The 20270-nt window shown below is 40.6% G+C and overlaps 1 protein-coding gene across 1 annotated transcript in view; it reads left to right on the plus strand.

Moving 5' to 3' along the window:
- ALG14 (ALG14 UDP-N-acetylglucosaminyltransferase subunit) overlaps positions 1-20270 on the plus strand; it is a 94256-nt gene that overhangs the window by 45235 nt on the left and 28751 nt on the right. Inside the window, exon 3 of the mRNA XM_003260081.3 lies at positions 3675-3806. Coding sequence (XP_003260129.1) covers positions 3675-3806 — 132 coding nt within the window. The remainder of the gene's footprint in view (positions 1-3674; positions 3807-20270) is intronic.

The raw sequence follows: 20270 nt of genomic DNA on the forward strand, positions 1-20270 counted from the left end.
TTATATCTTGGAGGTCCCTCAGTTCCCACCCCAGAACATGCTTGCACTAGTTTCTATTCTTCTGAAAATGGACTGAGACTTCCTAAACCCCTTTTCTTAGCTGCTTCAGGCTGCTGCCAGGGATGAGATGTAGACTTTCTTCCACATCCAGGTCTAAGAAAGCTATCTCCAGCCCCAGATGCTCTTGCATAGGCTTTACCAGGCCTGGATGTTTATGTCCTTGGAGCTAAGATGTAATCAGGGGAGCCAGAATCAAACTGATCATCCTTCCGGTCCTGGTGACACTGTCTGGATATAATCCAGAAATGTTGTTCATTGCTGCTGCTTCGTAAAGTTGTATGCTCACAGCCTTAAAAAAATTAAAGGAACATGATAAACACCCATGCTTTTTTAAATAAAATATTGTAGATATTGAGATTAGGCCACACAATTTGGTGGAAGTAACAGCCAAAAAAACTTCTATGACGGAATTCTGCTGAATTATTTTTATCACAATAACAATGACATGACATCTTACTGGATTCAAATGTAGTTTGTAGTATAGGTCCACAGTCCCTTAGTCTGAAATCCTAAAGAGCTCTGAAAACTGGAAAAAAAAAATCCAGTTTGTCACAAGCTTATTTAATGGCAAAACCTGATTTGAATCAGCATGAAGCTTATAGTCTTATCCTATTTAGTGTGAATATTCATGTATTGTTGCAGAAATACTAATATGTTTTATTTTTTTCCCAAACTTCAAAAAAGGATATTATATAATATGTGGTATATAAACCGTATTACCTGTCCAAACACTTCTGACCCAAAAGGTTTCTGAGAAGGGATTTTGACTCTACAGTACTGCTTGGCCTATTACTTGTTTCTCAATTAGTAATCTCCACAAATTAGATGAGCATAAGCTTCAAACAATTTGCTGTTGCTTCTGAGTGGTTTATAGTTTGGGAACCACTCAGTATTAGTTTCTAGTTCAATATTTAGCACCTTAGCTTTTGGAAGGAAAAACATTGATTTGATAAAAGATTGATAAATAAATAAAAATAGTGGATACATATTGAGCCCAGATCTCCCATTCTACACTGGTATACCATGGAGAGATGAGAAAATATTCTTTGCCATCATATGAAGAAGCAGAGTGGTCACACATTTCCATTTTCACTTTGTGCTGAGTCTGTAAGAACTGCACTCATGTTCTCTTGGAGCATAATAGAAGCCTCCAAACACAATTTCACACCTTTTTCTGAGTGCAAGAAAATAGTTATATGCTTTTCACTGGTATAGAAAAAGACTTTTCTATTCTTCTTTTCTCAAGGAACATATTGTTTCTCAAGGCCAAAGGGAGAGGAAGAATGTATTAAATATTCTGTTCTTTACTTTTTGACTTAACTGTGTGGTAGCCAGGCTCCAAGAAAGCCCTCAATGATTCTCACTTCCTGGTATTCACATTCCAGTGTAGCCCCTTCCATATCAAATAGGGTTGACCTGTGTAACTAATATCAAAATATCAGAAATATCAGAAATATCAAAATGTGACTTCTGAGGTCAGGTCATAAAAGACATTACAATTTCTGCCTTGCCTCCTCTTGGAGCACTTACTTTTAAGAGGCTAGCTGTTGCGTAATGAGAACACTTAATTAAGGAGCCCTATGGAAAGATCCATTTGGCAGGGAACTAAGGATACCAACCAGCAATCAGCACTGAATGGCCAGCCATATGAGTGAGCCACCTTGGAAGTGGATTCTCCTGCCCCAGTCAAACCTTCAGATGACTACAACCCTAGCCACCCACTTGATTTCAAGTTCATGAGTCACTGCAAGCCACAATAACCCAACTAAGCCACTCTTGGTTCCTGACCCACAGAAACTGTGAAAAACAGAATATACTTGTTGTTTTAAGCTGGTAAATTTGGAGGTTATTTGTTACACAGAAATAGCTAACCAATATACCTGGAACTTTGATTCAGGGAAAATATGTTGGTTTCTCTTGATTACGAAAACATCACTTTCTTTTTACAAATTTTAAATGTATTCAAAGTTATTCTGACCTGAAAAATGAAAATATCCTGTAATATCATCTTCTCTGTAATTTATGGCATGTAGTTCCAGTTCCAGATTTTTTTTCTTTTTCTTTTTTTGAGGCAGACTCTTGCTCTGTTGCCCAAGCTGGGGTTCAGTGGCATGATCTCTGATCATTGCAAACTCCACCTCCAAGGTTCAAGCAATTCTCCTACCTCAGCCTCCCAAATAGCTGAGTCTACAGGCACCCGACAGATTTTTGTATTTTTTGTAGAGAATGGGGTTTCACCATGTTGGCCAGGCTGGTCTTGAACTCCTAACCTCAGAAGATCCACCTGCCTGGGTCTCCCAGAGTGCTTGCATTACAGGCGTGAGCCACTGTGCCCAGCCCAGTTCCAGATTTTTTTTAATGAAAGTACTAATGCATGGCCGAGTATAGTGACTCAACCCTATAATTCTAGCACTTTGGGAGGCCAAGGTGGGTAGATCACTTGAGCCCAGAAGTTCGAGACCAGACTGGGCAACATGACGAGAACCTGTCTGTACAAAAAAATTAGCTGGACATGGTGGCCCACACCCGTGGTCCCAGCTACTGGAGGCTGAGGTGGGAAGATCTGGGTGTAGTAGCATGGGCCTGTGGTTCCAGCTACTTGGGAGTCTAAGGTGGGAGGATCACCTGAGCCCAGGGAGGTCAAGGCTGCAGTGAGCTGTGATTGCACCATGCACTCCAGCCTGAGCAACAGAGTGAGACCTTGTCTCAAAAAAAACCAAATTAACAAATACTAATGTGTGTACGTATGCATGTGAGTATTTTGTTAATTGATGCTGGATTATATTAAACATGCTGTCTTCCAACTTGCATGATTCACTTAATGTGTCTTGGGATATCTTCCACACGAGTTCATATAGTTCTATGTCATTTGTTAATGTATCTCCATATATTTTACTGTATGCACTTCTCCATCCCCTACTGGAGAATATTTGGTCTAGTTTCAGTTTCCACAAATACAAACAATGATACAGTGGGGTAATCTGTGGGATATATTTCCAGAAGCAGAAATGCTGGATCAAAGGAAGACACATTTAAAGTTCTGATAGATATTTCCAGATTGCCCTTCCAAAAAGTTGTACCCATGTATTTACCCAGGGAATGTAAATGTCTATTTCCCTATACTCTCAACAACACTGGTTATCCACTGTCATTGCCAATCAAGTAGGTGAAAATGACTCGTTTTCTCTTGTGCTTATTAGCCATCTTTTTACATGTTTATCATTATTTGTATTTCTTCTGTTTGGAGTTATCTGTCTGTCTTTGACCATCTTGATACTAGGTTACTTGTCTTACATATTGACTGGTAAGAACTCTGTATATCAGCAGGTTAAATTCTTTGCCTGAAACGTAGTTTATAGAAACTTCCCCCAACTTATTGTTCAAACTGACTTTAACATTTTTTGAATCATAGGAACTTTTTTGTCATATGTGATCCCATCTGATGTGTTATATAAAGCATGAGATAGGCATTACAACTCTAATTTAAAAGTGATTAGAATGAAAATTTAAAATAAACAAGAAAGCATTTCTATTTCTACAGCTGTTAATTGTTACTATATTTAACTTTGATATCAGTGACTCAGTTGATTTGGATTCCTTCTATTTCCTTCTAGTATACCAAATACTACATTCACCGAATTCCAAGAAGCCGGGAGGTTCAGCAGTCCTGGCCCTCCACCGTTTTCACCACCTTGCACTCCATGTGGCTCTCCTTTCCCCTGATTCACCAGGTGAAGCCAGATTTGGTAAGTAAGACCATCACTAAGGAGAGGGAAAGTAACTCCTTGTAGATCTTTCGTTAGTAACAGGACATACAGTTTTCTTAAACAGCTACCATTTATTAGTGTGCCAGGTAGTATGCAAGACCGTGAACTGGCTGGTGCCTTGATCTTGGACTTCCCAGGCTTCAGAACTGGAAGAAATAAATATCAGTTCTTTATAAGCCACCCAGTTTATCGTATCTCATTATAGCACCTGAAATAGACTAAGATATCATCCTTGGATTTTTTGTGACTTTTATCACAAAGTGCTCTTTCTCCTGCCTCAGCCTCCCGAGTAGCTGGGACTACAGGTGTGTGCCACCATGCCTTGCTAATTTTTGTATTTTTAAGAGAGATGGGGTTTCACCATGTTTTCCAGGCTGGTCTTGAACTCCTGACCTCAAGTAATCTGCCCGCTTTGGCCTCCCAAAGTGCTGGGATTACAGGCATGAGCCACTGCGCCTGGCCTGTGACCAGTAATCTTTGATGTTATTGTTGCAATTGTTTGGGGACACTGTGAATCGTGCTTACATAAGACAGTGAACTTAATAAATGTATGTGTTCTGACTGCTCCAACAGCCTGCTGTCCTCTCTCTCTCTCTCTCTCTCTCTCTCTCTCTCTCTCACACACACACACACACACACACACACACACACACACATTCCTTGGGCTTCCCTGTCTTCCCTGTCTATGAGACACAACAATATTGAAATTAGGCTAATTAATAACCCTGCAGTGGCCTCTCAGTGTTCAAGTGAAAGGTAGTATTTCTTATGTTTCACATTTTAAATCACAAGCTAGATTTCCTTAGTGACGAAAGCATTTGCAACAGGCAGTTAGCCAAGTTGTGAATGCAAAGGAAAAGTTCTTGAAGGAAATTAAAAGTGCTACTCCAGGCTGGGGGCGGTGGCTCACACCTATAATCCCAGCCCTTTGGGAGGCCGAGGCGGGCGGATCACAAGGTCAGGAGATCGAGGCCATCCTGGCTAACACGGTGAAACCCTGTCTCTACTAAAAATACAAAAAATTAGCCGGGCGTGGTGGCGGGGGCCTGTAGTCCCAGCTACTCGGGAGGCTGAGGCAGGAGAATGGTGTGAACCCGGGAGGCAGAGCTTGCAGTGAGCTGAGATCGCGCCACTGCACTCCAGCCTGTACGACAGAGCAAGACTCCATCTCAAAAAAAAAAGTGCTACTTCCATGAACACACTGATTTCATGATAGTACATGACATGGCCTCATTGCTGATATGGAGAAAGTTTGAGTGGTCTGGATAGAATATCAAACCAGCCACATTCCCTTAAGCCAAAACCTAATTCAGGACAAAGACCTAATTCTCTTTAATTCTGTAAAGACTGAGAGAGGTGAGGAAGCTGCAGAAGAAAAGTTTGAAGGTAGCAAAGGTTGGTTGAGACTTAAAGAGAGAAGCCATCTCCATAGCATAAAAGTGCAAGGTGAAGCAGCAGGTACTGATGTAGAAGCTGCGGCAATTTATCCAGAAAATCTAGTTAAGATAATTGATTAAGGTGGCTACACTAATCAACGTATTTTCCATATAGACAAAACTGCCTTATATTTGACGATGTCATCCAGGACTCTCATGGCTAGAGAGGAGAAGTCAATACCTGGCTTCAAAGCTTCAAGGGACAGGCTGACTCTATGTAGCTGTTGACTTTAAATTGAAGCCAGTGCTCATTTACCATTCTGAAAATCATCAGGCCCTTAAGAATTATGCTAAATCTATTCTGCCTGTGCTCTATAAGTGGAACAACAAAGCCTAGATGACAGCACATCTGTTTACAGCATGGTTTGCTAAATATTTTAAACCCACTGTTGAGACCTACTACTCGAGACAGAGCTTCCTTTCAAAATATCACTGCTCTTGATATATTGGGCTGGATGTTTTTATTTAAAAAAAATACAAAATATACTGCTCATTGACAATGCACCTAATTACCCAAGAGCTCTGATGGAGATACACAAGGAGATTAATATCTTTATGCCTGCTAACACAGCATCTGTTCCGCAGCCCATAAATCAAGGCATAATTTTGACTTGCAAGTTTTATTATTTAAGAAAACATTTGTAAGGCTATAGCTGCCATAGATAGTGATTCCTCTGATGGATCTGGACAAAGTCAATTGAAAACCTTCTGGAAAAGATTCACCATTCTAGATGCCATTAAGAACATTCTTGATTTATGGGAAGATGTCCAGAAACGAGTTTGGGAGAAGTATATTCCAGCCCTCCTGCATGACTTTGAGAGGTTCAAGACTCAAGTGGAAGAAGTAATTGCAGAGGTGACAGAAGTAGCAACAGAGCTAGAATTAGAAGTACAGCCTGAAGATGTGACTGAATTCCTAAACTCTCATGATGAAACTTGACTAGGACCCTACTCTATGACAGGATTTATAATGTGCACTCGAGGTATAAAAGTAAACACAGCTCTACCCCTAAGTGACCTGAGGTGATCTGTGAAAATGGCTCGCTATTCACTTGACCCAGAAAAATCCCACAAAAGTCATGCAAATCAAGAAGTTCAAGTCTTCATGTCCACTTTAAGAACAAACACGAAATTGCCCTGCCAGAGAGACCTAAGTAACCAAGATGTTATGTCACTCCAATTTTCTTTAGACATGTATTAGATTCTGCCAGTATTAGCTAACTTGCTCAATTAAAAAGTTATCTAGTATTTTAAAAAATATCTTTAATGCAGCAGGTACTAAAAGGGATGAATAAAACAGCTCTTCAGGAAGCTTATACTTTGGCTTCAGGGAACATGGAGTAAAGAAACAACAGGTAGACTTGAAATACAGATTAATTCAGTTGAAAATAGAGACCCTATTTAAAAGGCTGGGCGCGGTGGCTCACGCCTGTAATCCCAGCACTTTGGGAGGCTGAGGCAGGTGGATCACGAGGTCAGGAGATCGAGACCATCCTGGCTAACACGGTGAAATCCCATCTCTACTAAAAATGCAAAAAATTTAGCCGGATCGAATGAGTAGGCTGATCTCATATTCTCTTGAAAATATACTCCTAAAGAGGAATTAGTTTGTTTCAAGGAGAAGAATAGAAAAGTTAATTTGTGAGATTGCTGATTATTAAAGTAAGAAGACTGCTTACGTTGGGAGGAAAAGATCTATAAAGTTCTTGAGGGTAAAGGCCAAGTATTTTTGCATTTTCCATGGTCCTTTCTAGAAAAGCTTCCACATATTTGAGGAATGACTTAAAAATAAATGAATGAATACTGGATAAAGTGAGTCATCACAAAAAACAAAGACACCCACTCCCTACACTGGTGCTCTTCTCAGGCTTTATTAAGAGTCTGAAAAACTAGGAGAGTTTCCAAAGTCTGCAGTGTTTGATTACTGGCTTCATTCCACCCTGGCCATTACCAAATGAAATGCTCAAGGAAAGAGCTCTGCATACAAAAATAAAACCTAATTTAATTTTTAATCAAGTAAAAAATAAATTTCAGATTCTCCATATTAACAAATTGAAAGGAAATGGACCATTTCAGCCTAATACTCTGCCTCTTTGCCTGAAGCTGGTTTAATTCACCATGACAAATTTAGATGTACTTATTACATCTACACTCACTCACGCTTTGTATGAAAGAAGGCCATTATTTTATTTAGTCATTTTTTTCCATGTTTCATACCCAGTTTGAGCTGTGAAATGTCTAAGTTCATAGCAGTAGAAAGTTGATGGCTGGTGCGGAGGCTCATGCCTATAATTCCAGCACTTTGGGAGGCGAAAGCGGGTGGATCACTTGAAGTCAGGAGTTCGAGACCAGGCTGGCCAACATGGTGAAACCCTGTCTCTACTAAAAATACAAAAATTAGCCAAGCATGATGGTGGGCGCCTGTAATCCCAGCTACTCAGGAGGCTGAGGCAGGAGAATTGCTTGATCCCAGGAGGCAGAGGTTACAGTGAGCTGAGATCACTGCACCCCAGCCTGGGGGATAGAGTAAGACTCCGTCTCAAAAAAAATGTTGATGACACGGACGGTGGGTTATTATCTATAAGTAGGATACTGTGATTTTTTTTTTTTTGATTAGATGTTTTCTGTGGTGAGCCACAAACTAGGTGGCACCAAGATTATCACTGTTTGTGTAGTATATAAAATTTTTATTGGCCTACTAATTAACATGTGTTTGAAATATTAAGAAGAGGCAATTAACTCTTGTTAGTTGTTGACATGCCAGAACCCTTACGGGAACTTTTTCTCCTTAACTGTTGTTAATTTGATTCTCTTTGTATAATGACTTTCATCTGGTATTATATTTGGTGGTGATCAAAAAACTTTATAACATGTTCAAAGGAAACTTGGCTAGACAAAGAAAAGGTCAGCTGTCCCAAGATGCTTATCTGTCAATGGAATTAAGTGAGAGTAAGGTTTTCCAAGCCAAGTCAAATGAGAAACAATTAGACCACACTTGTCTACTGCTTCATGTTTTCCAAGATTAATGAGATCATAATTGGGAGCCATTTGTTTAGGTTTCCTCAGTTCCTGCTCCTTTGTTGCCCAGTCCTCTATGATGCGTTAAAATAATGCCAGTGTTACTCCTTCCCACTGTGTGTTTCCTCTCCATATATGCACTGTAAATTTGGCAGCCTCCTTAAAGTTACAGAAGGACTGGCCCTGCACTGTACGTGCATTTAGCAAGTCTGATGATGGTCAGAGTCCACTGCGAGAAGTGGTTTGATGTGAAAATCCTCCCAAGTATCTGGTTTCTTGTGACCGACAAACTGCTTTTCTCAGCTGCATGGTGAAATTACCAGCTGTGCCACTGACACATTGGCTGAGTGACAACCTGTAGCTGCTTCCATCCATAAATGAGGTATTTAGTTTAAATGTTATAGCTTCTGTTTCACATTGAGCGAGTTCAGAACAACATCTGTGTCAAAATTCGGCTGCATATTAGCAGTTAGATTGCTTTGAGTTGTTTTTACTTGTATCCATTTTGGGGGACTCTCAGCAGCTTGAAAATGATTTTTCTTTCTAAGTCGATGCTTTTTCCACTTGGCAAACATTACGTTTTTCCTGTCTGCAGAAGCCAGCGTGGCTTTGCCTGCGATTTTTGCTCTCTTGTTTTGCTTTGCCTGCATCACTCTTGAGTTGTCACTGTTCCATTTGGATCTGAGGCTGGTGGGGACTCTTCCTTTCAAGGTGAAAGCCAATGTGTTTTCCCAAGGATAGCTGTGAGGTCACAGTTAAAACAAAAATGAAAGTTGAATGAAAAGGAATTCAGTTGTGAGAGGATAAGGAAAAGGAAAACATGAGGAAAACAAGACTGTTTTCGAAGAAGGGACTGATGTGGTCACGGGCTGTGAGCTCTAGAGACCTGGCCTTATAGACGAGGATAATGGGAGGTGCTGGTGACGAGGTGAGAATAGAGGGCGGGGTGAAGAGAAGGGAGGCCTTTGAAATGACCTTAGATGCATGAGTAATTCCTAGAACCAGTCCCAGCTTCATAGACTTTCAGTGCTTATTTTAAAGGATCATGTGAAACAGGAGCTCTATTTGTATAGCACTTGAAAATCAAGAAAGTGATGTTTCTGTTTAGAATCTTTAAAATCTCTCTTTGACCTGAGGAAAAAATAAAAGATGAGGGCACAGACAGCACCGATAATTGAATATGTAATGGAGAGCCTCGGAAGGGCTGCTGCCTTCCAAGTTAAGTGGGATCATTAAAGTTTTAGTTTGTGTAACTAGAGTCAGTAGGGAAGCATCATGGGAAGTTTTAAAAATTTGAATACAGACCGTGAACTCCTTGAGGAACGGTGAGGTGTATTACTCATCTTGGCACTGCCAGCACCTATTCTAGAGCGTGGGGCACGTGGGAGTTCAATAAATTTTGAAAGAGTAAATCTGGGTAGGAGAGAGATTAGGAAAGGAGAAGTCAGAGAAGCTATTAAAACCTGATGATGACCATTTACAGCTTTTAGGTGGGCTGGAAAAAGTAGAATAGGAAAAAAACATTGCATAACTGCTCCTTAGTTAACTTTTGCTCCCTCTGAATTAATCGCTGAATTCGTCTAAGGATTTTTTTGATAACATGTTTCTGAAGTGTTAAATATTCTCTTTATCAAAGCACCATAAGAAAATGGTGAAAGTTTCTCATTCACCTTAACCAAAGTACACTTGCTTATTTCTTTAATTGAAGTGAAATTCACATAATATAAAATTAGCCATTTTACAGCGTACAATTCAGTGGCATTTTAGTACATTCACCATGCTGTGCAACCACCACATGCCTATACAGCATCGAGTTCCAAAACATTTTCATCAGTAGTTGTTTTACTTTAATTTCTTGGTGTGGTAGAACCACTTAGAGTTTTGTGGGTTTTTTGTTTTTGTTTTTGTTTGTTGAGACGGAGTTTTGCTCTTGTTGCCCAGGCTGGAGTGCAATGGTGTGATCTTGGCTCACCGCGACCTCTGGATCCTGGGTTCAAGCAATTCTCCTGCCTCACCCCCCCGAGTAGCTGGGATTACAGGCATGTGCCACCACGCCCGGCTAATTTTGTATTTTTAGTAGAGATGGGGTTTCTCCATGTTGGTCAGGCTGGTCTCAAACTCCTGACCTCAGGTGATCCGCCCACCTCAGCCTCCCAAAGTGCTGGGATTACAAGAGTGAGCCACTGCACCTGGCCACCACTTAGCACTTTTTACTTCATTTGGGGGAGAAAAAAATAAATAAATAAAAAAAGATTAAAACACAGTGTTTTCTAACAGCCTCTGGAGATCAAAGGCCGTCCATCTCCTTCATGGTCTTTATAATTCCTTGTTTACCCTGCCCAGAAGTCATTGAGTAGATGTATCTTTTTCAGTTAGCATTTACTCTTTGATACTTCGCAATTTGATGACTTATTTTTCTCCTTGTATAATTTTTTATCTTATTTTTTGAGACTTAGTCTCGCTCTGTTGCCCAGGCTGAAGTGCAGTGATATGATCTTGGCTCACTGCAACCTCCGCCTCCCGAGTTCAAGCGATTCTCCTGCCCCAGCCTCCTGAGCAGCTGGGATTACAGACGCATGACACCACACCCAGCTAACTTTTGTATTTTTAGTAGAGATGGGGTTTCACCATGTTGGCCAGGCTGGTCTTGAACTCCTGACCTCAGATGATCCACCCGCCTCAGTCTCAAAAAGTGCTAGGATTATAGGCATGAGCCACCGCACCCGGCCATGTATCATGGATTTCTTTTTCTAGTGTAAAACATATATGAAGTTAAATCAGCTGTAGAAAGCTTATCGCTGGGATTATAGCCATGCACCACTATGCCCGGCTAATTTTGTATTTTTAGTAGAGACAGTTTCTCCATGTTGGTCAGGCTGGTCTCAAACTCCCGACATCAGGTGATCCACCCGCCTCGGCCTCCCAAAGTGCTGGGATTACAAGCATGAGCCACTGCGCCCAGCCAGGTTATCGCTTCTTTACCTGTTAGCATGCAATTTGAAATTCCACTCATACCAGGACAGCATTTTACAGCAGATATAAGCCAAGCTGCTTCTCACCTTCAGTGGTGCCTTTTCCACATAGTCAAAAGGGTTAACTGATTTTCCCTAAGATACATGGGCAAATAATTATTAAAATGTTCTTCAAAAGGACCTTACAATCAAGAATGAGGATAAGTGGAATGAGTAAACACCTTACAAATTTCAAATACTATCATGGCTTACTGCAAAAGCTATGTTAGCATTCTTGGGTGAGGAATGTAAAAGATCCAATCAGAAACAGGTTAGAGAGCTTGTAGGTATTATACATGCTTAAAAATAGCAAGAAAAATAAGAATGTAAGTATTATACATGCTTAAAAATAGCAAGAAGGTCCCTGCTGATAAGACCTTCAAATTACAGAAAGAACATATTGTGACTGATAATTTTTTTAAGAAATGTGAATACCAGATTTATAAGTTTCTCATGTTTGCAATGTCAAAACTTCCATATTCTGCCATAAAAAATGAAATCCTGCAGTGGAATCAGCTGTAGAATTGCAAAGGGCAGCAAATTCCGTTTGTTAGCAAAATACCATTTTGCATTCTTGGTCTTCCTGAATTCACATTTAAGCCACTTATACAAATCTTTGACACAAGCAATTTTTAAAATATGTTTATGGCTGACAGTTTGTGAAAACAGGTTTGCTTTTGTGGGCTGATCACTTTTCTCTAAAGACAGGTATCACATGCTTAAATCAGTTGTGTCTACATCTTAAAGTTCCAGATGTTATTTTTCACAAGATTTGCTTACACAGTACAGTATTTTGTAGATAAGCCTTGTTAGTGGAGACAGTGCCTGGATTCAGGGAACTTGGTCTGTTGCTGTTTAATTATTCCTAAGCCAATTTGCCTGTTTCAGTTTTTCAAGGAGCCATGATTCATCTCTGTGAAGTCACACAAGGAGAGAAAAATTCCCCACTGGTCACTTCTATGAAAGAACAGAATTGGGAGGGGCTGGAGGTTGGGAGAAGATAGGGGGTGAATTTCCTGCTCTCTGTGGAAACCACATGCAGCTTATGTAAGGCAAACTTTCATTCTTAAGGTCATAAAAGAATTCCCCGTATTTACCCTTCCTTCCTTCCTTCCTTCCTTCCTTCCTTCCTTCCTTCCTTCCTTCCTTCCCTTTTTTCTTTTTTCTTTTTTTTCTACTAATTGAGACAGAATCTTGCTCTGTCACCCAGGCTGGAGTGCATTGACATGAGCTCGGCTTACTGCAACATCTGCCTCCCGGGTTCAAGCTATTCTCCTGCCTCAACCTCCTGAGTAGCCGGGATTACAGGAGTGTGCCACTACACCCAGCTAATTTTTTTATTTTCAGTAGAGGCGGGGTTTCACCATGTTGGCCAGGCTGGTCTGAAACTCCTGACCTCAAATGATCTGCCCGCCTCAGCCTCCCAAAGTGCTGGGATTACAGGCCTGAACCACTGCACCTGGCCACCTCATAGTTTCTTTATAGGTTTCATTGAGAATTCATCCTGAATATTTGCTTCCCATTTGATTTCCTATAATTTCCAATCTACTTTTTTCTCTGGTTTGCATCCATTTTACCTCAGTTGTGATACACAAGAAAAAATACCATCCTACAAATCAGGAGGTTTTGGCTTTACTCTCATCTTTGTCAGTAGTTAGGTGTGGTGACTCAAAGCTAATCAGTTAGCTTCTCTGAGTTAGCTTCTCCTTCCTATCAAATAGGAGTAATGGAAGCACCAATGGAAAGATCACAGCTGGCAGATCCACTTACTTTTAACCAAGCCACTCCCTCTGCTGGGAAAGTGATTCCCTGCCATTCAAAACCACTTACTGCTGCTCACCTCCTGCCAGGACATATGATCCTTGGAGCTCCTGTGCCTCATTGGATTTTAGATATCGTAGATCTCAAAAATATATATATTTGCTTGAATTACGATGTTGATATGGCTGTTAGAGTCATTCTGGGGTTCCCCAGGGTTTCCTTTGGGAGCACCTATCACCCATACACATCCCAAGGGGCTTTCAAGAAGGTGGTTGCCCTTCTACAGCCCTGCCTGATACATGGCCCTCCTCTCTCTTCTGTCTCCTTCCACGCTTTAATTGTTCTTTCTCTTTCTTCCTCTCATCTACACCTCTACCCTCCATTGGGCTCGTGTTGAAGCCCCTGTTTCATCTCATCCTTGACATTCTCTCCTACCTGTTTTCATCACAAAGACCCTAGTGGTTGGCCTGTTTACCTGCACTCCTTTCCAATTGCCCCGATCAGATTATACCGCAGGAATTCTTCCCCTAGGTCTCCTTTAGGTCTACTGGGAAATGAACTTTAATTTTCACCAGTTTTGCCATTTTTTTTTCCTAGCACAGTGACTCTTCATTTTAAGGGCTTTTCCTGCAGTTGACTGTAGGAAGCAGATAGGCGTTAAAAACAGTTAAGCATTGCAGGAATTAGATGTGTAGGAACTTAGGGATTACTGATGGACTTTATTCAGATGTGAATTGGACAAGGTCTTTCTCAATGCCTTTTGTCTTCTTCAGTTAGCTCCTTTTTATTTCTAAGACCAGCACTCATCAGGGCCTCCTGCCTTCTCTTTTTTATCAGCCAGTTCTGAAGCAAACTGATGACCCTTGGACCATAGCAGACACACACATCTTGTCTGATTCACATAGTTGTTCAGTATTTGGACCACATATTTGGTGAAGGTATTTCACACCACACTACACACACACACACACACACACACACACACACACACACACACAACCTTTTGCAAAATTGCAAGGGCTGGTGACTGCAGGATGGACATTAAGCAGCCCTAAGTAATGACTACCTGTCTGGGCTATCCTCTCTGTGGTCTCTTACCTTTGGTGGTTTCATTTTTGTAGGTTCCCTGACTGGATTGTCTTTGTGTCCAGCCTTCAAGCCTTTTTCTGAGGATCTGAGTGGGCAGTAGCAGTGCTGAGGGATGGCTTGGAGGCCCAATAGATGTTCTTGGGGACTAAATGCATGCCACGTAAATGAAGGCAGTGGGCTTATTGCACACAATTGTGAGATAAACCTGCTGTCACTGCACCTTCTTTAAACTCCTGGAGCTGCCATTGCTGTTGTGGCAGAATAGTTCATATTTATCAGATTTAGATCTTGGCAGATTTCCAAATTTATATTTATATCTTGGTGGGTTTCTAAATATAAAAATCAGCATGTGTCTGCATATTCCCCTTCCTCTTTTTATTAGAGCAGTCATGCTAGTCAATGGTCATTCTCTGATGGAGAAGGCATTTGTACACTTAGAATTACAAACTTATACAGATGATACCAACAATTTAATTCTATACCCTATTTTTAAAGTTTAGATAATAGAACCAAAAGAAGGGAGTGCCTTGTCCAAAGTCTTAGAACTAATAGGAAAGCATGAATTAAAAAAAGTTCTTGTCACTCCCAGCTCCAGGTTCAGCTCTCTGACCACACAACAAATGAGACATCATAGACTTTTCTCCACTCGAAGGGTGTCAGGTGCTCTCTACATGGATAGAGAAAATGGGCTTGGGCAACATGCATACCAGGGTTTAAAATCTAGGTCTGCCATTCTACTATTTGGACAAATTTAGGTGAGATGTTTATTCTCCACAAACTTCCTTTTCCTCATCTGTAGAACAGGGACCATGATATCTACTTCATAGTCTTGTGTGAACATTCATGCATAAGAAGCCCCCATGGTAGGTTCCTGGATCTTTCTCTTCTTTTGTCATTAACTTAAATATTCTCTTCCAGAAATCAAGAGGCTAATAAGGAGTTAATAAATGTTTTAAAACTTAGACCACAGAATGTCTACACAATGCCCAGTTTGGATGCTATGGTATTCTGGCTGTTTTCATGCTGATTTTCATGCCACAGTGAGCCTCTTCAGGCATGAAAACAACCAAGGATTATTTGCTTCTCTCTTCTTTGTTTTCCAGCCCTCTTATGTTTTCATCACAGACTCCATCGCTTCCAAAAACAGTGTGTCAGGATTTACTAATGAATTTCAGCTCTGTCCTGCTGGACCACCATTCAAGGACATCCTTCCAAACCTGCGCCTCTCAAGAAGGGCTCATCCACATGCACCTGATTTATAAACAACCTTAGTTCCCCAGTTTGGTTCCTCATTTTCTCGAGGCTTCTTCTGAGGCTTTTTGTCTTGCATCATTACTCCAACCAGATCTTGCCCTCCTGTGAACTCCTCTCGAACTTAGAGCTTAGCATTTAATTGTTCTCTAGTCATTTAACTTCTGCTGAATTTTCTCCCTCCCCAAATTAGATTGTGAGTACTTTAAGAGCCAAAAACCAAGCTTTCTGGCTTTATTATTATCCCTGTGGAGCTTAGCAGTGTGTCAGTTGCTTGGAGAGGTCTTTGATTAATAACTGAATAGTAAGGAACTGGAACACACTAGTTCTACCAGATGGAAATTAGCAGCACCCAGTCCCAGCTCCCTGCAGATCTCCATCTCTCTCGGTTAAATATCTGGTCCTCAGCTAACACCCTCTGATCCCTCCTGGATCCCACTGAGAGGTGAAAGGCGTTCACAAGCCCCTTGAACTGCTTCCTGGCTCACCTTTATTACCCTGACTTGCTCCGAACCTATTATCAGGTGTGTTCTGCCCTCTTTGTTATCAAAGAAGAGGGACTTAGGCCTCCCCTGTTCTGAGTGCCATGGCAAGTTTAAAACTGTGTAGCGCTCTCTTCAGATTGCAAAGGGTTAGGAATCGTAACGAAGCCTTAGGAACTCGAGTCTTTTTCTGATGCCATTCCATCAACATGCTCACTTAATTCTTAAAGAAAATGCTATTCATTGAATTACTTTTTATTTTTTAAGATAGCCTGAAACTATTAATATGGTGCAAGACTTTCTGATGTCATTCCTCTGGGATCATAAAACCTACTTGTCAAAGCTATTCTTTGAAGTTATTTAGCCATAATTTTGTTATTTTATAAGCTTTTTATTTACAAATAAAAATTATTTATAAATCAATTTGTAAATAATTATAAGTTTCCATGTAATTTTAATTATTTGTAGATAATTCAAAAAAATTATTTACAAATTTGTTTTTATTTTGCATTGAGTAACTGCTGTGAGCTGAGAATAGACCTAGGCACCGTGGGAAATGGAGATGGCAATTTGTGCTCAGAAGAGTTTGTAATCTAGAATCCAGCCATGGCCCCAAGTCTGAGGCTAAGAAGGAAGGATGATCTGGACTGGGAACAGAATTGACCTGCCTCAGGGTTCCAGACTGAAGCATCAATGTGATTTTTTAGAGGTGTTTTAAATCACAGGCCCTCTTTTGGAGGTGAGAACAGGTTAATTAGCCACTATCCCATTATTCCAGGCTGCACAAACTACATAGTAAAGATTATGGCCTGAGGCTTCCGGATGTCCGACAGAATAGTTCTGGAAGTCAGGGGAAGCAAACGCTCTTCAAAGGGCCCAGAACAAATAGCCCTTTAGGTCAGTTCTTAAATCAATAACAGATAACAGATCAGTCACCAGAGGAGGAAGTCTGTTTCACAGCCAAACAGTGAACAATGCTATACTGAAACCCTAAGCTCCCACAGTCTCTGGGGAATAATTAGAACTCGTTCAGTAATCAGCTAATTTGTATTTCTGAGAATGATTCTAAATAAAAAATGATAAAAGTTGGGTAAAGGATAAACTATAGACCATTGCTTCATAATGGAATTGCATAATTCAAGTGGGGAATCATAAATTTGGAAATGCTAGAAGGTTTTTTTTTTTTTTTTTTAAGAAAAAAGTGATTTAAAGGCAATGCTAATAAAATAAAAATAACCCATGACTAAAAATATATGCTGAAGCATTTTATCTCACTGGGACCTGAGAACAGTAAAATATCCAAGCTGGAGTCTAGTCTACTAGACTAGTCTAGTTTTCTCACTAGGCCTATAAATTAATTTTGAGACTCTGAAGTAATTGACCTCTTTTGTCTGCAGAGTCAGTACAGATTTGGGGTGTTGTTTGTTTTAGTTGTTGGCAAAACATTGTAGATATCCAGATCCTGGTTGCTGTATTTTTATTATAAAGAGCAGGAAACTGGCCAGGCACGTTGGCTCACGCCTATAATCCCAACACTTTGGGAGGCTGAGGAGGGTGGGTCACAAGGTCAGGAGTTTGAGACCAGCCTGGCCAATATGGTGAAACCCCATCTCTACTAAAAATACAAAAAATTAGCCAGGTGTGGTGGTTGGCACCTGTAGTCCCAGCTACTCGGGAGGCTGAGGCAGGAGAATCGCTTGAACCCGGGAGGCAGAGGTTGCAGTGAGCTGAGATTGCACCACTGCACTCCAGCCTGGGTGACAGAGCAAGACTCTGTCTCAAAAAAAATAAATAAATAATAAATAAAAACAAGAGCAGGAAACTTATTTCCATCAAGAGATGGAGGGCTAGGATAAGTGAATAAACAATAGCTTATGGTTAATTTCAAATACAGCTTGTTACCCTGCACTAGAAAAATGGGACAATTCTGTATTTAATTATATATAGCAACTCTAACATTTGTGATGAGAGGGAAAGATTCTTCTGGGTTTTTTTATTGTTTCTTTCTTTTTTTTTTTTTTTTTTTTAATTGAGACAGTGTCACTGTGGCACAATCTCGGCTCACTGCAACCTCTGCCTCACAGGTTCAAGCAATTCTCCTGCCTCGGCCTCCTGAGTAGCTGGGATTATAGGTGCCTGCCACCACACCCAGCTAACTTTTTTTGTATTATTAGTAGAGAAGGGGTTTCACCTTGTTGGCTAGGCTGGTCTTGAACTCCCAACCTGAGGTGATTCGCCCTCATCGGCCTCCCAAAGTGCTGTGATTACAGGCATGAGCCACCGTGCCTGGCCTGTTTTTCATTGTTTCAACAGGACAAATACAGGAAAGACTTGACTAGTATCTCATCAGATTATACTTTTCCTGTGATATCAGTTTTGAACTTATAATTTCTTTCCAACTTCAACAGTCTCTGATTCACTGATTCTAACATGACATACTAGGAAATTCTATCAAAGCAGGGCTCCTGGAACAGGCCCCATTGACCATGGACCACAGATGTTCTCAAGGAGAAACCCACATATGGTGATAGGGTATATGACTAAACTGCTTGTTTGAGATACACAGCTTTCGTGACTACCAAATCTGGCATTTGCGTTTCTCAGTAGCAGATGTGGAGAATGAGTTATTACTTAATGAGCAGCAAAATCTTACTGGACTCCACTACAGTAGCACAGTAGCTCACTCTAATAAGACGAAACAATTATAAAATAGTTTGTGTGAGTTCAGTTCCGAGTCTACTTCTGAGCCAGTTGGATGGTATTATTTCCCTAACCTAGAGATTTCAGGTTACTGTGACATCCACTGAAAGATCCAAATCATATTTAGTAGAAGTTCATATGATGAAATGAGAATTAAACTAAATTTGGTTAAATGTTTTGAGTTTTACTTTTGTATTAGTCCGTTTTCATGCTGCCAATAAAGACATATCTGAGACTGGGTAATTTATAAAGAAAAAGAGGTTTAATGGACTCACAGTTCCATGTAGCTGGGGAGGCATCTTGATCATGGTAGAAGGCAAAAGGCACGTTTTACTTGGCAGCAGATAAGAGAGAATGAGAGTCAAGCCAAAGGGGAAACCCCTTAAAAAATCATCAGATCTCGTGAGACTTACTACTGCAAGAACAGTATGGGGGAAACCACCCCCTTGATTCAATTATCTCCCACTGGGTCCCTCCCACAACACATGGGAATTATAGGAGCTACAATTCAAGATGAGATTTGGGTGAGGACGTAGCCAAGCCATATCAACTTTTCATCACTTTAAGTCATTAAAAATACAGATTAAAACACTTAGTCACATATAGTTTTTAGATTCCAATAATAAAGAATAAAGAATCTTAATCCTGTTATTTATGGAAGTCTCTGCAGGCTACTATAACATAGTACCATAAACTGGGTGCTTATTAACAATAGAAATTTATTTTTCAGCTGGGCACGGTGGCTCACACCTGTAATCCCAGCACTTTGGGAGGCCGAGGCGGGCAGATCACAAAGTCAGGAGATCGAGACCACGGTGAAACCCCATCTCTACTAAAAATACAAGAAAAATTAGCCAGGCGCTGTGGCAGCTGCCTGTAGTCCCAGCTACTCAGGAGGCTGAGGCAGGAGAATGGCGTGAACCCAGGAGGCGGAGCTTGCAGTGAGCTGAGATCGCGCCACTGCACTCCAGCCTGGGCAACAGAGCAAGACTCTGTCTCAAAAAAAAAAAAAAGAAGGAAATTTATTTGTCACAGTCCTGGAGGTTGGGAAGTCCACGGTTAAGGCATCATCCCATTTGGTGTCTGGTGAGAGTCCACTCTCTGGTTCATAGACAGCGGTCTTCTCACTGTACTCTTAAATGGTAGAAGGGATGAGGGAACATTCTAGGGTCTCTTTTATAAGGCACTAATCCTATTCCATGAGGGTCCCACCCTTATGACCTAGTCATCTCCCAAAAGCCCATCTGCTAATATCATCACCGTGGAGGTGAGGATTTCAAGGATGAATTTTGGGAGGTCACAGATATTCAGTCCATAGCAGGAAGTAATTGGGATCTTCAGGTTTCTAGGCTAATCTAGATGCCTTCCTATTTATCATTCTTTTCTTGAGTTGACTTTCTGATTATAGCGAGGCCAGGTCAACACACAGTATTCTAAATATATGGTCAGGATGGTTTCTTCTGACTTTATTCAATATCTTTATTTATATAATGAAGAACTTTGGTTGTTCTTATTTCTGCTATGCTCTGTTAGAATTGGAATTTTATCTTCCAAATCTGTAGAATTTTTTACTAAATATGGAATGATATTCTGGCTTTTTTTCCTCTTCTAGTCAAGAACTATCTTTTCTTTGTAGAATTTAGGAATGGCAAAAGGAACTAATTCATTTTTGTGGTATTTTCTAAATCCATAATA

This window comes from Nomascus leucogenys, chromosome 12, assembly GCF_006542625.1.
Source record: "Nomascus leucogenys isolate Asia chromosome 12, Asia_NLE_v1, whole genome shotgun sequence".
Taxonomy (NCBI): Eukaryota; Metazoa; Chordata; class Mammalia; order Primates; family Hylobatidae; genus Nomascus; species Nomascus leucogenys.